This window comes from Parus major, chromosome 2 (assembly GCF_001522545.3).
Source record: "Parus major isolate Abel chromosome 2, Parus_major1.1, whole genome shotgun sequence".
Lineage (NCBI taxonomy): Eukaryota > Metazoa > Chordata > Aves > Passeriformes > Paridae > Parus > Parus major.
In genome coordinates, this window is record NC_031769.1 from 86,564,452 (window position 1) to 86,591,820 (window position 27,369).

The window sequence follows — 27,369 nt, forward strand, 5'->3', positions numbered from 1 at the left end:
ATTATATTCATGTCCAGTCTTTTGGCAATCAGTTCATTGATTTGCAGTAATGTGAGGCTACATTTGGACTACTGTGCTTAACAGCAACAAGTATTCTCTGCTGATGTGCTGGCTAAATATGGGCTGTAAACTCTGCCTCAAAAAGCCTGATTATTATTCAGTCCAGATAGATAAAGATAAGAAATGCTATGAATGACAAAATTCAATAAAAGAGTGTAGAAATATGGCAAAATCTCTTAAATATATTGAGGTATGTTTGTCACAGGACACATCACTTTATTTTTTTTTTTTTTTTACACACTTCATAAATTTTACCTGCACAAAGCGTGCTGCCCATATTCCAGGCAAAGCCTTTCAAAAATTGGTTTGTCTCCAGGAATCAAAATGCTTTGTGATACACTGGCACATGGACAATAAAGAAAAGGTGATACCTGGAACTGCAGAGCACCTATTGAAATCTCAGCCCACTCTTCCTCTTCAAAGGACTCTGGTGCACTGATGACAATGTTGGCACGGAAACGTTGGATCAATTCCTCTGTTTCCAATGGCTCCTTCAATCTGTCTCACAGAGTTGACACAGCAAAAGAAAAAATAAAATTATTAACTAATTTTGCACTAGATGCTTGTGCTGTAAGAATCTGGTGGCTCATGTGATGAGCAAACACTTCTCCAGAATAACCTGGACCAAGTTTTATTACAAAGGCTATGGAAAGGGCACGAAGTATTAAACTATAATTTGCAACCTCTCAACTATAATATGTAACCCTCTAGGCAGCTTCTTCAGAGGTATAAACTGGAACCATAGGTATGAAAACAAGCAGACAGGTGATTGTGAACCATGCATATGAGAAAATTCTCAATTTGTTATCATATGTAAGTCTAATGGTAACAAATAAAAAGATCTTTTCAGTTAGTAATCATTTGACTTGTTAAATATTGTAGAAATAGAAGCTTCTAGAACCAAAGACAAAATTTTATTCTGCACATGCTGCAATGTCAGAAGGGACAAAAACAGCAGTTGCTGAAGGTGAAAAAGGCCAGTAAAATAATTTTATGAGAGAATATATCCCTCATATTATTATTATTTGCCTTTGGGAGGCAGCAGATTCCACCAAACGATAGGTGTTTTAAAAAAAATTAATCTCGGTGTGGTGATATCTCCCCCTCTTTATAAGCATTTGAGCTGCCAGAGTGTAGATTTATGTCAGTGTGGAGAATGTATATGAGACAGAAAGAGCAGCAGACTGCATACAAATATCAGAAATCTTGCTGCATCTTCGAATTGTCATTCTTCACTCTTCTTTAAAAGGAGAATTTGTACAGTACCAGAAAAAAAAAAATAAAAAAAAAGACACTGTAAAATTTGCCAGAGGGTTCTCTCAGTGTCACTGTTAGTGGAGAAGACGACTTCTTTTTGCATTAGCTGTTAAGGACAATTTGATCCTCCATTTTTGATCCTCCATAAACTGTAGCCTGACAATTTTGGAATATGACATCCTACAGCAGAGGCAGAAACCTCGATAAGCAGTGAAGAGAGGCATTTCTGCCCCAAATAAAAAAAAAAAAAAAAAAAAAAAAAAAAAAAAAAAAAAGAGCAGATGTGGGAGCGGCCTCAGGGGAGACAAAGAAAAAACATGCAAAATCAAAGTACAGGGAANAAAAAAAAAAAAAAAAAAAAAAGTAAGGACATACAGTTTAAAATGTATTTTAGTTGAAGAAAAAACATGCAAAATCAAAGTACAGGGAAAACTTCTCATCAAGCAGTCTTGGCAGAGGAGGCCTGTTAGGTAAAAAGAAAAAAAAAAAAAAAGAGCTTGGTTTTATTTAAAACAGTCTGGATGATCTTCTCTAACAGACAAAAATGTGTAAGGATAAACTGCCTGTGCAGACTTTCAGCCAAACCACAGAATCCCAGCTCCACCAAGCCCTAGTGTTCACAAGGGCTCCAGCAGCCTGGGGGTAGAAGGTGGGATGGGAAGCTGCAAGGCTACAGGTTTTCCCTCAAGATCCCACAGGTAATCCCATGGCTCAGACACCATTTGTAACAAATGCAGGAGGTGGGAGCCAACAGGAAGAGTAGATTATGCCAGTACTCATACAAACAAGGAGGAAAATAGCAGTTACTTGTGAACACGTTCAATTATGCTGCTGTACTTCCCAGCTTTGCTGGGTTCTTGGAGCTTGGTTGCTGTACAGCCTCTAGTTTTCAATGTGTTTTTCAAAATCTAAGTGCCTGCCACCCCAGGCTGTACTGGGGGGGGCATCAAAAGCCCCAGTAACCTCAGAGCTGGCCTTGCAGTGTCCTGAGGCAGCTGCTGAAAAAAAACTTCAAGCTTCTACTAATCTACCTCTTGCTGCTGAACTCAAAGACTGCAGTGCCCCTATCCCTGAGCTCTCTGCCTTCGACCTCCATGGGCTCACATCCAGAATACCTCACCTCTCTTGCACCTCCCCCAGCCCTCAGAAATACCTATAATTACTTGGCAACATGTATCTGAGTAAATTTCCATTATTTCTCCTCCCACAAAACATGCATTGGTTGGATGGAGTGGCAGGTACATTCATGCTGGAGATACCAACACAGACTTGTTTTGAAAATCAGTGTAATGTGCCAAAGTCAGCCTAGGTGCTTTGGATTGTCACAGCAGCGGGCTCTGTGATGAAGAATGCATTACTTATATTTAATAGGCAAACCTGAAAATTATTATTTATATCCTCAGGGTTATATTTCTAACAGCAACATTTGAGCATAAGGCCAGGCCATTGGGATTTTCATAGAGGTGACCTGTAATGGAAACACCAGAGAGATGAATGTCTGCAGGTACATGTAGCCTCCAACAGTACACTGCATTCTAATTTTTAATTGAATTGCTGTTTCTGTTTTAGATCACCTCTCAAGAGCCAAGTGCAAACTGTAAAACTAGTTTTTACTTATGGAAGATACAAAGTGAAATTATGGAAACTTAATTGAAAATTGAAATTCTTTTGTAAAACTTAGCAGGTTTCTATTAAACAAAACCACATGCCAAGAAGCTAAATAATACTTTCTAAACACCCTTAAATATTTAATAAAGATCCATAAGTGCAGTTCTTTAAAGCATATTGGATAGTTCTATATTTGGAAAGTTTATACACCATAATTTAGTAACAGTGCAGAATAAGGGTGCTGTATATCTGAATTTATTTCTCTAGCACCTGGAGGAGGCACTGCATGGCAAAATGCATGGAAGGGAGGACACTTCCAACTCACACTGCAGGGTGAGAAGCAAGATGCTTCTCAGCCACCATTTCAGCTCTGGTCACATCTGGAGTTTCCTTTGAGGAAAGGAAGATTACAAGTCTAGTTGTGCTGGAAGACATTAGGCATGAAATCAGTGTATCATCTGACATTGAATATTTTAATGAAGTTCCTTGTTCTCCTTTGTCCTCACTTGCTGCTTCTTACTCTTCATCTTTGCACTTAAATCCCATGTCTGGAAGGTTCCTCACTGAATCTTATAACGAAAAAAGCCATGAGCAAGGGATGCCTGCAAGAAATGCCCTTCCAAGGAGATGTAACCCAGCCAGTCAAGCCTCACAAGAAGGCATTAATTGTCACTGAGAAGGTGACAAAAAAAAAATAAATCAAAACACTGAGAGATGGACTGATTCAAACCTTTTCTACACACATTTCCCATGATATTCTAGAATTGTCCAACTGTCTTCTCTGAAAGAAGGAAAATCCTCAGACAGTGCAAGCTCCAGTGGTCTCAGTGATGCTTCATTCGGTCAGTGGTTTTAAATCCTGAAGCTATATACATATCCTGCTGCAGATATATAGACACATATATTCCTCTTCTACTCAAAGCAGGAATTTTCAGTGCAGGGGACGTGTTTGGTGGGTGTGTAAGAGGAGAGGAGATGACCCCAGGAAGAAGCAAGAGAGAAGTTTTGAGAGATGGAAACAGGGAATGCATTGACAAATGCTGGAGGTGTGGGATGCACAGACCTGTGTGGAGGCCTTGAGGGAAAATTTTTTTGTGGAATTTGAACCTTTCATAGATATATTCAAGGAGAAAAAAAAATCCTATAGCCTGTAAATGAAAATTTGGTTAGTAATGGGTTTGTTTTCTTTGAACTATGGACTGACTCTGTGTTTCATTTGCTGCTTCTATCTCCCACTTTTGTATAAATAAAGCCAAATTAAATTACAAAATAAAATTATTCCAGTCATGAAAATACTTTTTAAGCACTTTTATTGTGCACATTTACTCTAAATTTTAATAATTCCCATGGGAGAGAAATAGTTCAGCCATTAGTAAGATTTTATATTTTTACCTGCCAGATAATTTATGTTGAGAAAACCCTCTTATCCTTGTTCTTCTGACAAATAGAAGTTGGCTGGTTCTCAATAACATCTTTCCACCAATTCATTTGACAAAGATTTCATTTAGATTTTCCTAAAGATCATTGGTAGACAGATGATGCTCATGCATTTAATCTAAATTTTCAGAAATCATAAAATAATTAGTAATTATAGCAGTTTAGTAGCTATATATTTTTGAATGTTGAAAAGTAACTATCTTTAAATTTCCACATAAAACACCTATATTGGCATTTTATGGCAAGATTCTGGAATCTAAGATCAGTGAGAGGCATCTGGAGACAGAAGCATCTTACCTTGCAGAAATATGTTCTTTCAGCTGTAGAATGCTTGCGACATTTATCAGGAGGTACTGTGCTTCATTCACAAGAGAGAGTGAGATGTTTGTAGCAGATGACAGACCTAAAAAACAATCAATCCAACATTATAAAATGACCATAAAAATTAGTATTATCACCTCATCTTTCCTTTGACCTCTTACTCGTTCTTATTAATAGCTTATTAATTTGGTTCCAGGCATTAAAGAAATATTCCAAGGATGACCTCAAACCTGCAAATGATAATGAAGCAATGCAGTTAGAAACTGGGATGGAGATGAGATTTGACCAAATTTGAAAAATAGTTTACAAAAGCAGTATCTATGCATTTTCAGTTCTCTTTCAATTATTTTTATAATGAAATTTTGTCTCTGAATAAATTCTCTGATTCTCAGATTTTTCATGATCATTTTTCCAAATGTTCTTGGAGTTTCCAGAAAAAATCATGGTCATGATGATAACTTCACCCCTGTGTACTGGTGCATCTGTATTTTTTCACCAAATTTAACAAAATCTCAGTTTGGTTATAAAAATGATGACTAGATCAACACTGGATAACTCTTTCAGCCTTTATCAGGGTACCTATGCACTTAGTCTGAAGTCCATGAGCCTGATATTTGCATGAGGAATCACAAATATTTTTAAGAATTACAACATACCTTTTGTATTTTTCTGATGTGGCCTGTTTTTCACATCTGAAATTTGTCTTATCAAGCGACATGGACGACCAAGAAACGTAGAGAGCCAGTCAGCAATTCTCTCTCCACAGTCATATGTTTTTACCCTATTACAAGAAGAGAGGATGTTTAAATTTGATTGCCCAAACAGTAATTTGCAAAACAGAAGACAAACTGCGAAGAAGTTTATTCTGCTTCCTTCAATACAAAGTACAGAATCCATATTGGATGATCAATGTTTGATGTAAAACTCCGTATGACTCTAACTCCCCATTTCCTCAACTTTGCTCCATTCCTCTTGATGTCAACTTTCAAAAGGTCTAATTTAGTTTAGTACAGAAAATTACTGTGGAATAAAGGATTAATCACAGTGCTGAAAACACTGACTCTCAAGTACAATAAGTGGTTGCCCATATAATATTACAATACAGTATTATGAAATAGTCACACTCTGGTCTGTACTTTTTACTAAAACAGAGAAGAATGGTCTGAGTTCAATTTAAAAATGCTTTGCTGTGTGTATTTTTAATGATGCCATCAGGTACAATGATATTACTTCTCTAACTTAATTCATGTTAGTACACACATTTTACACTAAAACATGGCTTCACTAAACAAGGCCAAGTATCTCTCTACAGATGATTTCCATTACTTGTAAAATGTCTAGTGATTTATGCAAGCTGGCAATAGAATTTTCTTCTTTACCTGTAAGTAATCTTTCCTAGAGGGACTTTGAAATCACCTCTCTCAATCCAAGGTGGCCACAAATCAGACCACTGGAAATTGATCCTCTTTGACATTAGATTCCTCAGCTCTGAGTAAACTTAATGTCAATCTTCCAAAATCCAGACATCTAATTTGAATCAGTTGTCTGGGTTTCACTCACAGATGATGGAAAGAAGTAAGTAGTTCCAAATCTATATTAGACCTCAGGATGGGATGACTCTCACTGTGGGAATATTCAACTCTCCACTGACTACATCAAGAGATTTGACTGAAATCTAACTTTAAATGTAAGAGGAATTTGGATTCTGATGCTGATCTAGGGAGGATTCCTGTATCAAGGAAAGTGGTCATGTTCCTATGCTCACCTTGATGTCCTACCCAGCCAAAGAAGTTGATCTGCATGGAAACAATCTGTTTTGTAAAACAAGAAAACAGCTACTCATAGCAAAAGGTGCTATGCCCCAGGATTGAAAGTAAGTGGCATGGTTTTACAAAATGCTCTATAGGGTTCAACTGAATTACACAGGTACAAATCCACCAGAAGTGAAGCCAAAGAGATTTTATAATCCTGCATGGATCAGGTATCTCTTCAGCGCTTGCTCTTAATTTTGAATTATGGTGCAGCTCTGCATCCCTCTCCCCACTGAGAGGACAGATGTCAACCACAGAGGCATCCAGCCAGTGATACCCTAGAACTGGAATGGTGTTCTGGTATGAGTATGGGATGCAGGCACTGTGTCAAGAAAGAGGCTGAGTGTCCACATGAGATTTCACAGTCTGAACTGTGCCCTTGCCCACCACTGTGTTAGGGAAAAGGCTGTAAATGAGAACACATGAATCTTCTGTGGTAACAGTGCAGGTAAAACAAATTCCTCCAATATTCTTTTCCACCTTCACAGAGGTACTAGGGGTGTTTAAAATCTCGCCTGATCCAATTGCCTCTGGCAACCTGTTGGAAATTATACTGTATAAGTCAGGAAGAAAATTTGGCCCTCCTTTTATACAATTATTGTTTTGAGTCACAGTGGCTGAGTTACAGACTCCCACCATTCTTGGTATTTCATCAAATGTCACTGTGTAGCTTTTGTATTCCAAGACTCCTGTGTTTTCAAATTGCTTTCCCTTATTGTCAGACCATTTTCAGAGCAAGTATCATCATCTCTTCAAGGTCTTATTCAAAGTCATTCTGTTGTAGCTCAATTCTACTTGTTTTCTGCTTGTGTTTATTTTTGTGGAGTATAACTTTACATCTGTCAGCATTACATTTCATTTGGCACATGTCAGGCAATTTATAAAGGAGAGCCTATTTCTCTCTGATTTCACTTGCTGGTTGCCTTGAGTTTCCCACTCATCTTTCTATTATGTCATTTAGCTTCGGTGCGTTACAACTTGTCCCTCTAGCAGGGTAATTTACAGAACAAGAAACAAGGACAGATGAAGTCTGAATATTGATCCCACGGGATATAATACAACGGGCTCAGTTCACCTTGTTCTTAACTACACCTTTGTCTTCTACCACTGCTACACTTCCCTTGATCTCTTTGATATTGCAACCTGTCAAAGAGGAGGCTGTGTCCCTGCTTATTTCAGTAGAGCAGCAACCTTGAGCATTTAGGGTCTTCTATAACATCAATCCTATCAACATTAGCTTCTACTTTCATCCGTCCACTGTTCCACACTGCACCAGAAAGCCATGTCCCTCTGATGTGAGCAGCACATGCTGGCAGACAGCCCCTGCTGGGATGAAGGCTAGTGCTGATGAATTGCTTCAGAAGGGAAATTTGGGCTCATTAAACTTCCGTGGCTGCTGCAAAATTAAACTTCCTCACATGACTGCTTGCAGATTCTGTATCATGTACTTTCCTCAGTTATCTCAGTCTAAATTCAGAGTAAGCCAACAGAACTGGATAAAGTAACAGCATCAGAACACAGAATCAATAGATAAAAAATACATTCATTAGACATTTCTTTTGAATAAAAGCCTTTTAACAAATACCCACTGCTCACCTAAGACACTGCAGAAAAGACCCCAGACCACAAATCACCTCCCATCTTCTTGCAAAGCATTGCTTTTCTCATTATTTTTGGCCCTGGAGGCTCCTCTGCTGAAACACTGGAAACTGGCATCAATTGCTATTGGATCTGTGAGCAGTTTTAGAGTGTCATCAATGTTGTTGTTCACTCAACCTGCCTTACTTCCTGACTTGTTTATTTGTTATCGCAGCCTACTCTCTGCAATCTGCTTTCATATTCGCTTTCTTATTCATTCTGTCCTTTGCTTCCTTCACAGAACTCTACGAAATTTTCCATGAAAACTTCCAATTTGATACAATAAAAATGACAGTCAGTTACTTGAAAGAGAAGCTACAGTAAACAGTATGGCAACAAATTTTATGCACACAGAGAGAAAGATAACTCAGGCTGTTTTACAGCCTGTAATAGATGGGCTTACCATGGGGAGGCTAGGGATGAGTCAACACTAAGGGAAGTGGGACAGATGGTTAAAACAAATGACTCTTGGGTGGATTCCACTACCTGAGGAAAATACACTTCTGAGGAAAAGATCCTCTTTATCATCTGAATAGCTAGTAGAAAGGAAGGAGAAGATAATTTTCTGCATGGCTCCATAGGGAAATTTCCAGGTCTTCTGCTGGTTTGTTTATGTGTTACTCAGAGAAGCAAATGTAGACGGTTACAAAGAATTAGTATACCTTAGTGAAAGGAAGACATAAATCTTTAAGTGGCTCTTTTAGTTTGACTTACCGAGAGACCCATTGAAAAGAAACATAGTAGATGATGCAAATGTACTTTAGGAAGGCACTTGATACACTGCCACTCAGAAAACTTAATGAGACTGCGGGAAGTTCTTAGAAAATATGATGAATAAACACTTAAGTTTATGGATAGGAAATAAATTTATTCATAATGCTATATTCACTGAAGTGGTATGTCTCTTGATTAGAATTAATGTTATTTAACTTACATACCTGTGCGTCAAGATTGTTAAGGGGACACTGAACGACATGGGTGGTCAAAACAAAATTAAAAAGGGCTATAAATATGGAAAGCTGTTTATAACTTTAGAAGCTTCTAGTAATTTTAAATCCATGCAGTGAAATGGGCAAAGCTGCCAGCATCATCACTATTAAATGTGGGAACTGAATTCAAGTCCTTCTGAGACCCCCAGTAGGCATTTGGAGGTAACTGGGGACACCTTCTCCTTTTCTCATGCTTGGAGCAAGTGAAAAAAACTCTCACTCATTCCAGTGAGGGTAAGTCAGTTTATTGTACTGTCCTTCCTCTCCTTTTAAAGTTTTTTATTTTTTTTACTGTTTTCTATCAGACATGCTGGGCATGACAACTTACTTATTTAAATAAGTTTATTTAAATTTAAATTTATAAATTTAAATAGGACCATTCTCCTGGTCCACTGATAATTCATTGCTTTCCACCATTTTTTCAAGGACTTCTGTGTACGTCTGTCCACATCCTGAGTGTCACTACAGAGATTTTCAGCTTCAGTTCCTCTCTGCTCTCACTTACCTGTGTGAACAGACTTTACTGTCACAGATCACAGCCTCTTTTCCAGTATTGTCTTCTAGCGGCACAGATATTGGGTCCATGCCTAGGTGAACAGAGAGAAAGTCATGTTTAAATAAAAAACGTATGAAGAATGATAAGAGCATGAAAAAAGTTCTTATTTTTGCTTCTTTTCACAGTCACAGTAGCCTTACAAACAGCAAATAAAAAAATAAAAATTTTTCTTTTTGCTAGAATTATATTCTCTGCCGGCAGGTGGCTCCAAATGATAAAACAAAGTGCAAAGGCTGCAGATGGACCTTGGTACTCAAAGCATATTAAAAAAAAAAAAATAATTTCAGCTTTGAGTAACTTCCTTCTCTGTTTATCTCAGACAACAAAAATGGCACAGAATTACGGCCTCAGACATGGTTTCTGTTGGAAGGATGGCTCCTCTGACAAGTCAGGAGATGATGTTAGACACTGTCATGTTGGACTAGAGGGATTGAGTGATCTAAAAGATGAAAGATGGAGAAGGGGGGAAGAAAAAACGAGGCACAGTCTGTTCAAAAAAAGAAATATACTCTGAGATAAAACTACAATAATTTAACGACAAAATTTATTGAAAACTGAGAATGAGACAATCATTCCCATCTATTCATCTCCAAGTTTAAAACAGCACAGGATTCCCTGGTAATGATCTATCTTAACAACTTCTCCCACATTTTTCTCATCTTGAACAGAATAAACCAAAGAGATGGAAAGGGTACTGTAGTTTGCTAGAACTAAAAAGAAAAGCTGGACTACTTTTCTTTCTGTGAATTGAAAACAATAATCTTAAATGAAGAACCAAGTCTTTTTACTGTGTGGCTGCAATCCATCCAACTTTTCCATTACACTGCAACAGATAGTAACCAAGACTTTGACAACCCCCCTTCCCCCCAATTTCCTAGTATTATAAAAATACATTTTGACATTATGTAATATTGTAAAACAAATAAGAATCATGCTCTACCAGCTCTGTGATATGGTGAAATCAAGTTGGCTTATTTTCTTCTGAAGAGTAATGAAATGGAGTTCAGATTCATTGTAACATGACTATCAACTCTGTTTCATGAATATTTTACAAAATAGAAAGTGATCTGCTTCTTCTTTGGTTAATTATGTTAGTATATGTCGTAAGTGAAGACAGAGCGGGAAAAGTTGGGTTCACTTAGGAAAATAATGCAAAAACATGTAATAAATGCTTTGAACTACCCTGTAACAATCTGAAAAAAGCCAATGTTACTGTCTCCTTGACTAGAACTCTTGGACTTTGAAACAATTAAACATTAACATCATTACTTCTGAAAAATAAGAGTTTGAAATATTTCATCTTGCATGCATTCTTAACTGTTATATCTTTCAAACACTTTCTAAGAAAGGCATACGCACAAAATTTCTTAAAATGGAATTTCAGGGCCTTAAAAAAGGCTTTTATACACCAGCAAGTGTATCACATTTTTATTGAACAGTACACATTTTACAATGATGTTTAGGTCAGTTAAACATTTTTAATTACAATTTTATTCTATCTTTAAGGCAAAAAAAATAAAGCAGAATATTGCCAGTTACTAAAATGTAAAAGTGTCATTCTCCATGGTCATTTACTTGATAATAAAATTCACAGATGTGCTCACAGTATTAATATAAAAAAAAAATCTTATCATTATAGCTCCTATTTTCAGTCAATGAGGAAAATTAGAAATCTGTTATTTCAATAGACTGAAATATAAACCATTCATGTATATTCTTTCATCAGTGTATGCACTTAATTCCCATTATTTTTATTGGCAGTAACACATGACTATTTGAAGGCACAATAAACTCCATAAAGTGCAATTAGCTGCTCAGTTTTGCTAGCATCTTTCTACTCCAATATTTTAAAATACCTCCTCGACACTCAGAATTTCTCCCACTGTGCAGTGGCAAACTAATGCCCAACTTGCCAGACTAATGCTGATTGTTAGCTAAAATGGAAAGAGAGAAATTAGTCTTTTCCAAACATGTATTTTCAGCCAAATTCTGTTTGGCTACACATTTGTGTAGGTCAGAAACAAGTGCAATGTAATCTGTGCTCCCACGTATTTGATGGAGGAGGACAAGGAGATTTCCCTTGGTTCTCACGCAAGTAATAGGATTTCTGGAAATGAAGACACTTGCTCCTGCCCACCTTTAAGTTACTGAGACTCAAACCTCAAATAACTTCAGTCAAGACACAAATAGTTTCTGTCCATGGGGGCTGATTCAGAGTTAGGTACACTGATTTTCTCTAAGTGGGTTCTGTGATAGCAAGGCTTTGTTGCACTCTTAACAGTAAACAAAATAGGAAATGCCTGTTAACAATCCCATAGCTTAAGAAAATAATTCTGATGAATTAATAAATGCAGTTTCTCAAAATTAAAATCTTACCCCATCTGCTGAAGAAAAGCACAGCTGGTGAGAGAGCACGCACAAGTCCTTCCTCTCCCTCTGGTCTCAACCCCTTCATCAGAGATCTGGGAAATACCTGGAGCTCCCCAGCTGCCATGCAAGTCAACTAATTTTGCAGGCATGCCAGGCAAAGATCCTAAGCCTTCAGGCAGCTTTGGGCTTGTGTAGAGCCTCACTCTGCCATCCTTGCTACTCACAGTGGTGGCAGGACTGTACAGCTGGGTTGGTCAGACAGCAGGTTCTGCCCATCCACATCTGAGGCCACAGACACCCAACATGCAGGGATTAAAGAACAGCCCTGAAAGGGTGTCTCAGTGCATAGAGAATTCAGCAAAAGGTGTTAAAATAGTTACAGTCACCCTAAACCATGCTGACAAATTATTTCTTGGACAGAGAAGGCAGAGAATGTCAAGCCACATTGAAATAAAATAGCCATAAACAAATTTTCCGCTAATGAAAAGTTCTAGAGGGAGAGGAAAGCATGTGCCTGGAGGGGAAGAGAGAACAGACTCATTATGTTCTAAAAGTGCCACAGATAAAGTCTTCACCATAATCTAATAGTGTAACAGCAACATGCTCTTAAAAAATGCTGTGTACTTCAGCTGGTGGGAAGTAGCTGGTGGGATTTGTCCCACTCGGCTTTAGGCACTTACCAGAGACACCTATTCCAGCAGCACAGTTGCCTTAGGCTCTCTCTTTTGGAGAGAGGCGCCTCCAGCCAGCAAAGCACACTCTGGGCAGAGGTGTGCGCCACAGGCTGCTCCCACAGTGAGCAAAGCGCAGGTAGAGCGGAGCTGGCAGAGAAAACACAGTGGTTACAGCTCCTGCCGAGGGGAGACAGCCGGACTGCACCTGTCACCGGACAGCTGGAGCCGCTGGCTCTGCACAGCCACCAAAGCAAGGGCATTGCAGAAATGGAAGGAACAGAGAAACTCAGCACAGGGACTGTGAGGGCAGGGGGAGGAGAGATGGGGGAAACAAAACTCATCTTGGAAAGATGCATGCCGCTGTGGCTGAGGAAAGGCGGTTTGGGTGGGTGGCGTTCCATGAGGATGAAGGAGCGAAGCAGGAGGAGATCTGGAGGTGGCTGTTAGTCAGCAGGCCAAGAGCTGTGGATCTGAAATAACATCAGCCACCGACACAGGCAGTGAAGGTTCTGAGCTTCAGAACAACCAGCCCAGCTCAACCGAGCTCCACTGCTCCCCACCACATAGATCACTGCTCACACGCAGCATTCAGCTTCAGGTCTTACATTTGCAACCAGCTATGGACAGGCTGGAGGAGTGGTGACAAAAGCAGCAGGGATTAAAATGAGATTTTCAAGTAAAAAGTCAGTTTATTAAATTAAATTTGTCTGTCATGAAATGATTTAAGTGGAAGATACAACACTGATCCATGTTTGTGAAGGGATAAAAGAAAAAAAAATTAAAAATTTAACACCAACAAACAAATAATGGATTTAGACTGCAGGTAAGAAGAAAGAAAACATAATAAATATTGGAACAACTTCCTACAGATTTATCTGCTCAGTCTTACCCTGCTGGTTTGTATGTGGTCCCATCATTGTGCCATCTTAGGAGCAGTAAGCTCTGGAATAGATTCCTCAAGGAAAAGAGAGCCATTATCTCACTGTCAAGAATTTTTAAAAATGCCACAGGTTGCAACAACCATGAGAGTAAAAAACAGCAGGACTACTAGAAAAGAGGTCCAGATCACCTCATGGACTAGGATTTTGGTAGCTAAAGTCATTATACAAAGAATAAAATGACTCCATTCTTACACACTGGCTGTACCAAAGCAGGCTGTGAATAAATGGCAATAACACTCTTGTTAGAGCATACTGATCAATTACTTTTGTGTAAAAAAGTGATCAATAGACTTGGACAATCACTTCTATGTGGAAATGGTTCTCCCTTTCATTGAAAGGAAGGGAAATGACAGTGAAAACTCCAAAAAAGACACACAGTAAAATGTAGAATTTAAAGGCAAATTTCAGCCTGGCACTAACTGTGGCAACAAATTGTAAATCTCAGTGTGAAATGGGTGCCTTGACTGTCATTTTTGTGTGAGAAAACTTCCTCCTGACTCCCTGAAGCATGTCAGGTGTTATTGACAGGTGAATGTACTAATGGGTATACATTTGTCTGAAGGATTGCTAGCAAGGAGAAAAAATGAGGGACAGACTCAGAATGGTCAAAAAGGAAGAGAGATGGTAAGGAAATAAATCTCTAGAAATAATTAGTTCTGAAACACTTGATAATTTAAAAGTTGTGGGAGAAAGCTGTCTGTGCAACTGTACTACAAAAATTTGAGGTGCAAGGTGCTCCACACAGAATTGAAATGAATTAATGTAGATTTTCAAAGAAATAGCATGGAGGAAAGAGGGGAAAACAGCAGTGTATGTGCCAGTGGGCAAGTCTGGAATCCCTAAGAAGAGGGTAGATGGTGTTTGGGATTGGAAACACAGAAAATAGCACATGATTAGTGGAAGTATCAAAATGTATGTTTGAGAAACCTATTTCAGACAAAAAGAATCAACGAGTCAGATTTAATTCTATGGAGAGTGCTCAGACAGGTGGAGATGACAACAACCCTACTGTACACACAGAAAGGAGACTGTGGCTACAGATCCACTCATATGGATTTCTAATAAAGGGTGAAAAATCTGAAGATAGGTTCCCTTGTTTTGCTCTAGCTGCTGAAAATGTGGGCACATATATTATTAATAGTTAAGACATACGGGCTGAGTAAATGTTGGACCCCAGGGAAATGATGAACACCATTCAGACAAGCAAACTCAGCACTAATAATGATTTCTGTGATATTCAAACCTGTTCCAGTGTTCAGTGGCAATGGCACAGTTATGAAAAGTAATAATTTGCACCTCTGAGTAGCACAGGGCTTTCTGTAACATATTTTTTACATTTTTTTCCTTTTTTTTTTCCCTCAGCAGCAAATAAAAAGGATTTTAATAATTCCCAGGAAGTTCAAACATCATGAAATACTGCCTGCTAGTGCAAGTATTTAACTGAGTTAAATAACGTCTGGCTAATTTCCACTGAATACTAATTTCCACTGAAGACTCTACCCCTCTAATCCCACAGCTGGAAGGAGGAAGAGAGATACAAAATGGGAAGTGTTTTGGCTGGGGTGTTTAATGTTAGACTTCTATTCCTTTACCTTTGCAGCATTAACAATCCCTTCAGGCTATGGGATTTCATGCTATGGAGAGACACTAGTTAGTAAATTCCCACATCTGTCTGTTCCTTTCTCCATCCTGGAGAATTCAGAATATGACTGCACATAGGGAGTCGCTGTCTACTCTCTGCCTACCTCGACAAAAAGTTAGGAAACCCCCCAGGCTACATATACAGGTTGGGCTTCCATAGTCCACAGGTGGCACAGAACTTGTCCCTAAAGTCACCAGTAAGCAAGCACAGCATTCAGTGGTTTGGTGGGAGCATGCAAGTGTCCCTGCCTATCAGTCTGACACCAATAAAGAAGGGAAGGAAATGATATTGTTTACTAACCTTCTGCTTGGATGACCATAATTTTTTGCTTCAGATGAATTGAGGGATTCACAAGACACAGCCTTGGCTCCTGCTTCTGAGTCATGCAGACTCCATTCTGGTTTACAACCATCCAGTTTCGGTCATACAGCAAACCCTGGTTTCCTACTGGCCATTCTGTAACCTGGGAGAGCATTAGGAGGGGGTATAAGGGTTTAAAAATGTTAGCTGCACTAATAGATTCATGCTGAAAAGAGAGGGAAAAGAATCCATTAATGAAACTCGTTGAAATCAGGAAAACTTATGCAAGCCAATGTTAGCTTTCTGTAAGAGAAACCTTAATTGCAAATCAAAGACAAAGACATCACTGCACAAAGCTGACCAAAAAAAAAATCAAATTAAGTTGTTCGATATCATCATACAGTTTAACAGAGCTGTAAGAACAAACAATCTCCAAAACACTCTGAAAACTGTCTTCAATTTTATATTCACCCATGTTTAGGACCTATTGCCCCAGAAATTTTCATTTAACTTCCAAAGCACAGAAATTTCATGAATTAAGGCAAAACCAAGCAAACAGAAAGCAGGAAAACTGTGATATTCAAAGTTCTGAAAAAACTTGTTTTTCATAAAATGGGACCACTTTTTCCATTAATCCATTTGAGAAAATCTCTGTCACTGAAGCTTCTTGTTTAGCTGGGATAATAAAAATTTCTTTAGATTCCCTTACAACAAAACACATTGTCTTTTTTACTGTCTGTTCTTCCATTACTTCTATAACAGTCTTTACATTCAATAGCCCATACAAGAACATTGTCCTTGGTTTCACATACATTTTTCTGGTGAAAAGAACATCTGTTTCTGATGCTACACAGATGGTAATCTTGAAATCCAAAAAGAGAGCAATTTTAGTACTGCCTTTGGGTGACATTAATATCTGCTTTCTTCTCCAGAATGTTAAAATATTAATACCATTCTTGTAACACAAAGCTGGCCACTAACACATTCTTCAACTCACGTATGCTTTCTAGTCACAGTTGGATATGGAGAAAAGTTTACGGCTGAACTTTGTTGAATTCTTATAGAAAAGCTGAATAAATCTCACATAAATTAGCCAACAAAAGACTTCAGAAAAAAAATATTGAGTAAAAGATATGTCAAGCACAGCCTGATGCTATGAAGAACAGCATGTCTGGAAGCACTGGCTAGATTAATTGAAAAACACATTCTTGTTTATCATGTGACCATCCCAAAACTTGACAAACCCTAAAGTATCACATAAACTTTTCCTGTTTTTATAAAAGCCTGCAGCAGCAGTTTGACACTGACAGCCTGACTATAGAAAGCTATGGGCAGGCACGCTAGAACAGAAAACTTAAAAGCATCAAAGCTGAACCGAAAATAATTTCACAGAACAAATAATCTGAATACAGAAAACAGAACGGAAAAAGAAAATTAAGAGAAGAAAAGTGTTCTATCAACCCATTTGATTTATAATATTATTTGGCATTTTTTTATGCAAGTGTGGATGAAAAATTCAGTGATAAATAGAAACTTTTGGTCTGACAGTGTCATCTGAAATCACACTATCCAAGTACCTCAAACTGTCAGCTCCTCAGCTATGTGAACCTTTGTCTTTTTCAGGAGAGGAATCGTAGCCCAAACACTGCAATATCAGCTGAAGAACACACTTTTGTTCTTAGTGGAAATTATTCTTTCGAGAGACCAGCATTTTTGGTTATCCTGTATAATCAGACTACAAAATGCATTTGAACAGCTGGTGATCATCTGAGAGCTGCAAGAATTTCCTGCTAACAAATCTCCCTTCCAGAAAGGAAGATCATTAATTGGTAATACATCCTCCCGTGAATCCAACAGATCTTTACAGGATTTGCAAGATATAGAGAACAGAATAAACTAAGAAAGCAGAAAAATAGAAAAAGAGCACAAAGTTTTTCAGTTCCTTATTGCAACGTTCTGTTGTTTTGGTTCCAGTTCAGGACAGCAATCTTATTTGGGAAACAGCTTAAGCATTTGCTTATCCTCCACTGAAGGCAAGAGGTTTTATGAGCAAAACAAAACCTCTCTTTAATCAGAGCTTCAGGTAGTTCTGACAGGCATTCAAGGGTAAGCCCAGCTAAGTAGCTATCAGATATTTGGAAATAATCAACACCACACACTCAAGATAGCTCTGACAGGCCCAAAATAATGGCACCTAACTCCATGTTTCAGTCACACCACAAATGTGATGCAGCGCATGACTGCAGGTCCTCAACCCATTTTTCCCCCTTCCTCTGGGTATTTGCCACTGTAGTGAGAGTCACACAGGTGTGCCTTCAGTGAGTCCCTGTCCTGTCACGGATGTCCTCTGTGCGCTGTCAAGTGCCCAGCTCCCTCTCCACGTCTCAGCTCACTGTATTACACATGTTGCTAGGACCCTGCTAGAGAAAGTTGCAACAACAAAACCACCGTGCCCTGCCTTGGATGGAGAATCATAGATGGCTCTAAACAGCCAGAACTGGTTTGCTGCTAATACTGACCCTGGAGATGAGCAAGGAAGAACACATTCATTTATTCTCTCAACACTGAGGCCAGTGGCCTGTGCAGAGCATATCCTGCCCTATTTCAAAGGGGCTGAAGAGATTGTTAAATAAAGTAGAATAGAGCAGGTTAGCATATGTGGCAGAGAGCAATAGTGCATTATATAGCCTGTAATGTGATTCCCTGAAATTGCCTGGCCATCTCTGGCTACTGGGACAAATTAGAAGTGGGAGGGCAGAAGGAAAGCAGGGAGAACATGGTTTTACTGACAGATACAAGCATACACATTCATTCCAAACGTGGAAGGTGATGATGCATCCCAGGATCATTCAATGTAAGGTCTTCTCTACCAGTCACAAGGACCATTGCATAATACAGCCAGTACTTGGTATTGTCCCATCTGATTTATTGATCTTTTCTTATCACAAAATAAAAATAGCCACTGCAAAACCATGTGGGATTTTTTGGTTTCTATTTCAGAATTTTCTGTAAAACATTTTGGGCTGCATTTCTCCCATAGTTCACAGTAATATGAAGTCTAACACAGTTTTTGAACACATTCAAGAAATCACTGAAAAGGCTTTAAATTATCTAAGTTTAAAAATAGTGGTCTTACATATAATTTATTCACTGATCACTAGGAATTTGCACTGTATTTTAAATTAAAAGCTAGTTTTTCTTTTCCATTGAGACGTAACTTTTTATACTCTGAAATCTACTGCAAGAATAATAAAGTTATTAATTAGTTAATAGTTTAAATTCCTAACCTCTTTCACTGAGCACATTGCATTATATAATTATGCAAAAGTCATTGATATGAGAGATGTTCCTGTTTAAAAATGCAGGTTTAAAACACATTTTTATGTTGGAAAAAAGAGAGTGGTCTTGGATAGAAGTTACTCCTCTGCTTTTCTCCATTTAATAAAATAATTGTAGGGAAAACACCTTTGAGAAGTTGAGTTAGAAAATTCTGCCCTCTGCTTTCTGCACGATGTGTACAAAATCCATGGGACAACAGTGGCCAGGAACACTTCATAAAATTCTGCAGAAACCACCCAACCTGCAGCGAGCTGGCAATCTTCATGTCAAGTTCCATCTTCCCAGCTGCCAAAACACTCTGCACTTTCATTTTCTCTGGAGGTCAAGAACCTCTCATACTTAACCACTTAGAATAGAACAGAGAAATCAGAGTTTAGGAGAGGAGGAGATTATGTGCCTCTAAAGAGGAGATCAAACAGCTGTGAGCTTGCACTCACATCCTCCTCAAGTTTGTCCTCCTGACACTAATCATCTATCCTGCAACCAGCAAGTCTGTGGGCAGATTTCACTGGCAGATGGGCTGAGTCCTGCACACAGTGATCTGGAATTTTCCACTGCACATATTATTTCAGGAAAACTCGAATGATCATGTAGTTACAATAAGCCCTAGTTACTACACATGCTAAAGGTCTGACCTCCCATACCAGCAGGAGGCCTGCACTTGAACCTACAAACCTATGAGCTTCTGATCTCAAGTATCAAAGTATTACAAGGTGAATTTAATAGAGCTCAGTATTTGAACCACTATTAGTTTTGCATATCAGCTAGCTGAGAGTTACCCAACAACTGATAAACACGGAGATAAAATTTTTAATTGGGAAAATACTGTTCTAGATTTCCAGCAATTACAAAGAATCTAAAGCTATTTTAGATTAAAAACAAGACACTGAATTTCAATTCTTGGATTCCAATCAAAGACTAAAGCTACATGATTACTACTTCAGAAGTTTATGCATTTCCTGAAGTAAGGAGATAATATAATGTTGTCTGAAGTCTGTATGAAAAAAAACACTAAACAAGTGAAAAGTTCTGCATATGATTCAGTCTTTTCCATATAAAGCCTAGAGCTTCTAGTAAAATCAATATTTTAGAAGGCAAAATGATTTCTAGGATTTGATTCCATTTAGTTGTGGTGAGGTTTCTTCTCTAGCATGTCTTGCTTCAAACTCCAGTGCATGCGACATACATTGTTTTCCCATTTCAAGGTGATACAGGCTGAAGCTGCAGTAATGACATATAAACACAAACACACACACACACACACACACATATATATAGATACATATTGGAGGTTAGTGCACTCCGCAGGATTTGGGTCCTGGCAGCCATTGCTTTCTACTATTCTACTCTTGCTCATTGGGAAGAGACTAAGTCACTTGGTGATTTAGAATGGGATTAATTGAATTTTAAAAGTCATTTTACAAATGGTGGTCTCTAACACGGCATTTTTATCTCTTCTATAGACAGACAGTGAGATTGGCAGATCCTTCACAGGCTGGTTATAAATGTATGATAGGTCTAGAAGTTCCAGTCAGACTTTAGGGAAGAAAAAACATGAAGAACATCTGGTGGACAGGAAGAAGGTCACAATAGCAGACTTATTTTTTACAAAGATTTGCTTCAATATAAAATAATCATCAAAATCAAAATACTCTTTTGACTTCAACTCCTAGCCTGCTCTCCCAATGCAGTGAAAGCCCTTTCCTAGTGGATTTGTTAGATCAACTTTTACTGTGCTTTCATATGCACTCAAGTATCTTCCATAAACCACATGGAAACCATGTGGAAATACACAAAAAATACTTTTTCTTTTAGAGAAGGAGAAGAGCTAAATGCTCTTTATAGTGAAATTTCAGTCCCTTCCAATACCATACACTAAATCCAGTATTTACTTAATTTTCTGTTTCTCTTTGGCAATACAAGCTCTGACAATGCTTAAATTACAGGGTTCTTATGTGGCTGTGACTTTGTCATAAAAAAATCAAAACAGACTTCAAAAATTGCTCTAGACATGCAAAATTAAACCTCATAATGTTGCTGCAGTTTTTATATCTGTCTTTAAATTATTCAGATCAGCTAGTGTTTGCTGCATAATCTAAGTTGCCTTGGATTCCTCTTGCAGTCAACGAACAGAAATATCCAGGAAAATTTATTCTTGAAGATGCCTATTTTATGCTAAAATGAATAAGCAGGTATCATATCATATCATATATCATGTATCTTAACATATCATATCATATTATATCATATCATATCTTAAGCCCTCACTGCTTACAGAACACTGTTGAACTGTAGAGGTGGAAGCTGAGGTAAGATGAGCCCTGTTTTCACTCTGGGCCCATTAACACATACTTGGCACAAGCACTTTGCATGAGCCATGGGGATTTCCCCCCTCCATGAAGAATTGCAGTCCTGTCTGCCGGGGAGTACCGGGTTTGTGCGAATTTATCTCCTAAAGCTGTTTTCCCGTCGCAGAGCTTGAAGAGGAGAAACCTGGCTCAGCTTGTGGGGAAACATAAGCTTTCTTTCACGCTGAGGTATGTCGTACCTGCTCCTGGGCACAATCACTTCAAAGCCTTCCTGGCGCTGAATGTTGTGGTGTGTATCTCACACCACCAGCCTGTACGTCAAAAATAGAACTTAACCCCAAAGGTGCATGAATACTGCCAACGTATTTCAGCAGCTTCTACACTGGGCTTCTGTAATACAGCTATGAAAGCTGCCACACTTCAGCAAAAGTTAAAAATTTTTCACATGAAATGGGCAATTAATTTGATTTTCTAAACAGTTTGATCTAGTGGGAGGTTAATAAGGGGTGGATATTGTTTGTTCATATCTCATTTAATGCTCGGGACTGTTCCTCTGAATTAAAGACATCATAAGCCAACACAAATTTAAAAATACAGATGTTTTCTTGATCATTTAATAGTGTTTAATTGCCCAACCTCTCAGCACTTAGAAAAAAAACCAACAAAACATGGTCAAATCAGCTAAGAAGCCCTATTTAAAATGCAGGGGATTTGTCACTGGATTTGACCCCAATTTTCTCTCAGATGTGAGACACTGACCTACACCACTAAGTTTTCCTAGGGAAAGTTATACCATTATTGACATTCATTAAATCACTTCCCAGTATGGTACTAAGAAGAATGACAGTCTAGGTCATGTGTGGGCCCATACACCTATTTCATCAAGCATTATTTTTTAAAAAAAGTCATAGCTAAGGTGGTGATATTATTAACTTGGTAAAAAAGCAATTAAAATCTTCAAAGAGTGAACTTTCAAATAGCATAGCAACACTTAAATGTCATATTTCTGTTGCAAATGTATTTTTAATGATAACATTTCTTTGTAATGTAAATCAGCCGCCTCTCAATTATAACATTTTAATCAAGTTATTTCTCAATTGCTGCCTACCCATCAATGCCTACAAGTCCATCACATGTCATTTTGTAAAAGCATACTAATTACTTGATTATATTTTAGTAAAGTTTTGCAAATCCAACTATTTTCTTCAAGACAGCATAATATGTGCCTGTTGTGGGGGAGGGGAGAGCAGAAGATACATTTACCCCTCCCCTGTAACTTCAGCCTACCTGAAAATCCTTCAATACAGCCAGACATGTGGGACTTGATCCCAGAAACTTGAAAAAAGGGAGACATGGGCACCCACACACTGCTTCCTAGTATCTCATACACATGTGTCTGATGAAAAACACAAGGCTGAGCTGCACAAATACTTCCAAATGGTTCAAAGCACGTACCTCAAACGCAGAGCAGGATTTGATTGGGTAGAGGTAAATTTTGGCGACAGTGATGGGCTTGCCACCTTTTCTACATGTTGGCACTGCAGTCTCAGAAACAGCTGCCCTTATGCTTTCTGCCTCAGGCTCCAGTGGCTGCCAGCTGCCAGTTGTCTCTGCCTCAGATGGAATATTCCTGAGCTCTCTGTCAGAGATTTGCAGTACTGGAGACAATTTATCTGCATTGTTAAAAGAAAGGTGGTCATCTGGAACAGACTCTGCCGTCAGCTTTGTAGCAGACTGGAAAGGAATCTCAGCATCCGATTTGGAGAGTCTGGTGGCTATGATGAAATTCAGAAAAGTCTGTGCATCTTCAAAAGAAGACATGTAGCCAAAGGATATTCTCACAGAGCCAGTGGGACGTCCATCAACTAGGTCTATGTTATCTCCACAGACATGGCCAGCCTAGTTTGAAATAGGAAGGAAAACAGAGAGCTGTCATGATACATTGCTTTTTTTCTCTCTCTAATTTTACCTAGTTATTAATGAGTCTCTTAATTCTAACCTGAAAAACTGTTGCAAAAAATAGAAGGTTATCTCATCAATACAAAGAGAAAATGAATAAAAAAAAACCCCTCTCAGTTATCTTATGATTTACTCAGACTATGGAGATAATTTTGCTGCTTGTCCTACTCCACTCAGGGAAGAGATACTTCTCAAAAACTTATCAAGAGTCACAAAAAGGTTGTATGTCCCATGATTGTCAGCTTGGACAATCTCCAGGGATATTCCAGTCTCACCTGAATAGTTCATTGGGATTCAAACTGTGATGTTATGTACAGATAAGTGAACAAACCATGAGATGGTAAATTTTTCTGGGGCAGTTTTCTTGATATTCACTGTCAGAAGAGGACCATTTTATACCATCAGTGGCTTTTTCATGGTGCATGTTAAATAGTCCAAACAGCAGAGAACTAACTCATCTGGGATAGCAGCAAAGCAGAGACTTGTATCTAGAGCTCAGACATCCAAAGTGCCATTGGAATATCCTTCAAATCTGTCTTGCTGATCCAATCAACACATTGCTTTCAGGATGGAGGGAACTAGTCTTTCCTCTAATACTTCCTCCTTTGAAGAGCACAAATTTCCACTTGAAAAGCTTTTATTGAAAAATTCTTTGGATGCTTTATAGTGACCTTCATGTCAGATATCAGGCACCAGTTACCCATCTGATATGTCTCTCATACAAGTCTACAGAAAACTCTCTCTTAAGAGCAAAAGTTTCTCATTCTTCAAGTGAGTCAGTGAATGCTGCCGCTCACCACCAGTGAAGTCAGCTAGAGTCTCTCTTTGTTCATCCACTTAATACTAGCTCACCAATGGACATAAGATTTAGTCCTAACCCAGCATCCTATTCCCGAAGTGTAACAGCTGTTGGGTTTTCTTTTTCTCAGAATGTAATTTATTTACACATTTCTGTCACATTAAAATGGATGTGTGAATAGTTTATTTACATGAGGGCTTTTTTTAAGCAAGAAATGTCACAGGACAGTGAACACAGATGCCATTTATGCAAGGAGAAATAAAAACCCCTACATCTATGTCAAAGCATGCAACACAGTAGTAAATATTTTAATGCAGTGTGCTGTAGTTTTTATCCTTGACAACAGAGCAGAAGCAGTATTTGCAAAATTAGGTTGCATCTGTTAATATACCCTTCTGTAACCCTTCTGCCAAGCATTGCTTGATTGACTGAGGAGAGAGGTTCCTACTGTGCAAATAAGTAAACGAGTTCCTACATAACATTCTAAGAAAACTAACCACACTTCTCCAGGGACTCTTGAAGACAAAAAGCACTCCCTCACAGGCATTTTATCATGTAAAACTTCATCAGGGAAGGAAGAATACAGCCAGCACCCTGGGAAAAGATGAAACTGAAGTGTATGGGCAAATAAGGTAATAAAAGATGCCTTCCTCTACACAGTAACATTATCAATAACTCATCCTGATCCTTCTCAAAGCACTGATGGGAATGGAATGTCCCAAAATAACGTCTGTGTAACTGTACCACCTTATTATACAACCTTTGGTGATTAAGTGTCTCTCCATAAATTTAACGTTAGCCTATCCCCATCTAAATGTTACAGACCTAAAAGAAGTCACTCACTCCTTAGAAAAATCCTCTTTGTATAAGGAGATCCAAGAGCATTGCAGCTGGTTATTTTTCACTTCAGCAAAAGGGTAGACCCATTTTTGTTTTCTCAGAGGAGAGAGCTTCCATGGCAAATCAAAACACCAACAAAGGAATTAAAGAACTGCAGCAGTCTTTAAGAACTTGTGCTATCAGTCCTGGATATAAACATGTTTCCAAAATTATCTCTGTAACTCTGTGAAATTATAAGGGAGCTATAATATCATTACAGCCATTAGATTTTTTTTTTAACCTTTTGAAGAACACCATTAATAAGTGGCCTCCTCTACTTCACTGTAATACATGCTGCTATACATCTTTTAATGACAGCTTATGGAAAACATTAGTAATCTTGAAAACACTCTTTACATTCATATTCTAAAAATCTAACACACCAGTAATCTAAGTAGAGGTCATCTAAATTTGCTTCATTCTCTGAGATTAACTGTGTATTTGCCTTTGTTTCCTGTCCAATTTGCATAAGTATTTTAAATTGTAACACCCAACAGCAACAGGTTTATAAGGCTTGAAGATTATTAATTATTAACAATAATTAATTAGGATACTTAAAGAAAAACATGAGAGGAATTGTCCAGGAAATAATGTTCTTCTGGAATTCTGGATATCATGCAATTCCAAAACCAAACAGGAAGGTCCATTTCCTATTCTCCAATAAAATATCAACAAGCAACACATACTTCTCTCCATCCATCAAATGATTTTTTTTTTAATACCTCACTTTAAGGTACCAAATTTCAGTTAGTTTAGTTCTTTAACAAGGCAAGGGAGTTGAAAGCTTATAGAAAGTGAGTCAAATTTAACTTCATTCATGAAGTCACAGAGACTCAAAACAATGGGATGTGATACAGTTTAGCTTTTAACTTCTTATGACATACAAAAACTAACCTGCAGGTTCCTTTGAATGTCCTCATTGCTTATGTCCAAATGCATCTGGCAGGCTCCCGTGTTGCAGAAGCAGCCTGTGCGAACATGTATGTTGTGGAGGCTCGCCATGCTGTCCACCTTCCCAATACAGCAGAGATATAGGAGAAAAATGAGAAACAGACATTTTAAAGTTGTGGTCAACAAGATACAGATACAGTGTTTTACAGGTAAAAATCAATGGGGGTAAATTGTATCTCCAAACAATTAACAACTTACTGTACTTTTTACCATTCCCACACAGATTTAGTATTTTTCAACTTTGTTACTTCAGCTAGAAGAAAACCTCTGGTAGGAACAGAGACATTTACCTTAGCATTGAGCAACTATTCCACACAAAACACACACAGTCAGGTCCTGAGCCTGTACATGTGCTGAATTTTAAACCTGTGAAAAGGTTTATTCACATCAGTGCTGCTAATTACAGACCTGCAGCCAGGTGTTATTCAGTGTCTTGACAGAGCCACCACCTGCAACTGCCTCTGAAGACACTGAAGAGAAGCCTGGGTCCCCTTTTCAGGTAGCTAAAGAAAACCTTGTGCTCCAAGGATCTGAAACTGCAAGTCCTCATTACAAACAGCATCTATGGGATTTTGGCTCACAAGGGCAGGAAGGTTCAGCCCCTCAGTAAGCAGTAACATTTTCCAGGACAGGGAATGAACTGGAATATCTCCTTGAGTCTTGCACATACAACCCCCCAATCTACCAAGTCCCTGGTGCATTTCTTCCTTGTGCTGTTTGGTGCTACCATCTTTATCATCCACTGAATAATGAATGGGCAGAAATACAGTACTTGCTGACAAACTAGCATGAATAAATTATGGGAAGGAATGAAAATGATGTGCAAAGAGAACAGAAGAATGTGCCCATATGTGCCTCAGAAATAGACGTATATATGCGTGCACTGGGAGGACAGCACTGCAAGGGATATGAATTGCCAGGGTTTCATAGCACAGCTAAGAAACAATGGAAGTGTACCACAGGGATCCTCTTAGCACCGCTAAGAAACCACGGAACCTCACTGTAGGGACCTGAAAATGCTCTATATTGATCTCAAAAAGCAACAGCAGCAGCTGGTAAGATTAGCTGAGCTACCACCAGTTATTTCTTTGATGAAAAATGATGAGCATTCCTGGACAAGACTTTAAAAAAGGATAGACAGATGCATGAAATCGGACCCCCACCTCTACCACAGACTCCCAAAACAATCTTGCACAACTTGCATTAACCCCTCTGTGCTTTTGCTCCTTTTCTACAAACGGAGAGCTGAGAGCCCTGCAAATGACCACGCTGTGGACTCAGGGGACTCTGATGTATCAGAGACAGAACCAGGCTTGGGCTCAGCTGGATGCACATCAACAGCTCAGCCTAAAGGGGCAGGAAAGGAAGTGTCAACACAGTCATACTAACCACTTCCCTAAATGTGAGCTCATGCTTTGTCAGATGTATCGGTATAAATGTTCAACCTAGCTTTTGTAGCTGGCTACATCTCTACTGGCCTTCATTATTTTTAACATAAATTTCCTCTGTACAGGAGAATGGCCCAATAC

At 38.5% G+C, this 27,369-nt stretch overlaps 1 protein-coding gene across 2 annotated transcripts in view; it reads right to left on the minus strand.

Annotated features, from left to right (window-relative positions):
• Positions 1–27,369, minus strand: part of MOCOS (molybdenum cofactor sulfurase) — a 215,952-nt gene that overhangs the window by 12,824 nt on the left and 175,759 nt on the right. For both annotated transcript variants that reach the window (XM_015619153.3, XM_015619154.2), the window contains 7 exons: positions 25,784–25,900; positions 22,708–23,151; positions 15,605–15,767; positions 9,627–9,708; positions 5,340–5,464; positions 4,660–4,765; positions 432–558 (listed from right to left, as the gene is read on the minus strand). In XM_015619153.3, coding sequence (XP_015474639.1) covers positions 432–558; positions 4,660–4,765; positions 5,340–5,464; positions 9,627–9,708; positions 15,605–15,767; positions 22,708–23,151; positions 25,784–25,900 — 1,164 coding nt within the window. The remainder of the gene's footprint in view (positions 1–431; positions 559–4,659; positions 4,766–5,339; positions 5,465–9,626; positions 9,709–15,604; positions 15,768–22,707; positions 23,152–25,783; positions 25,901–27,369) is intronic.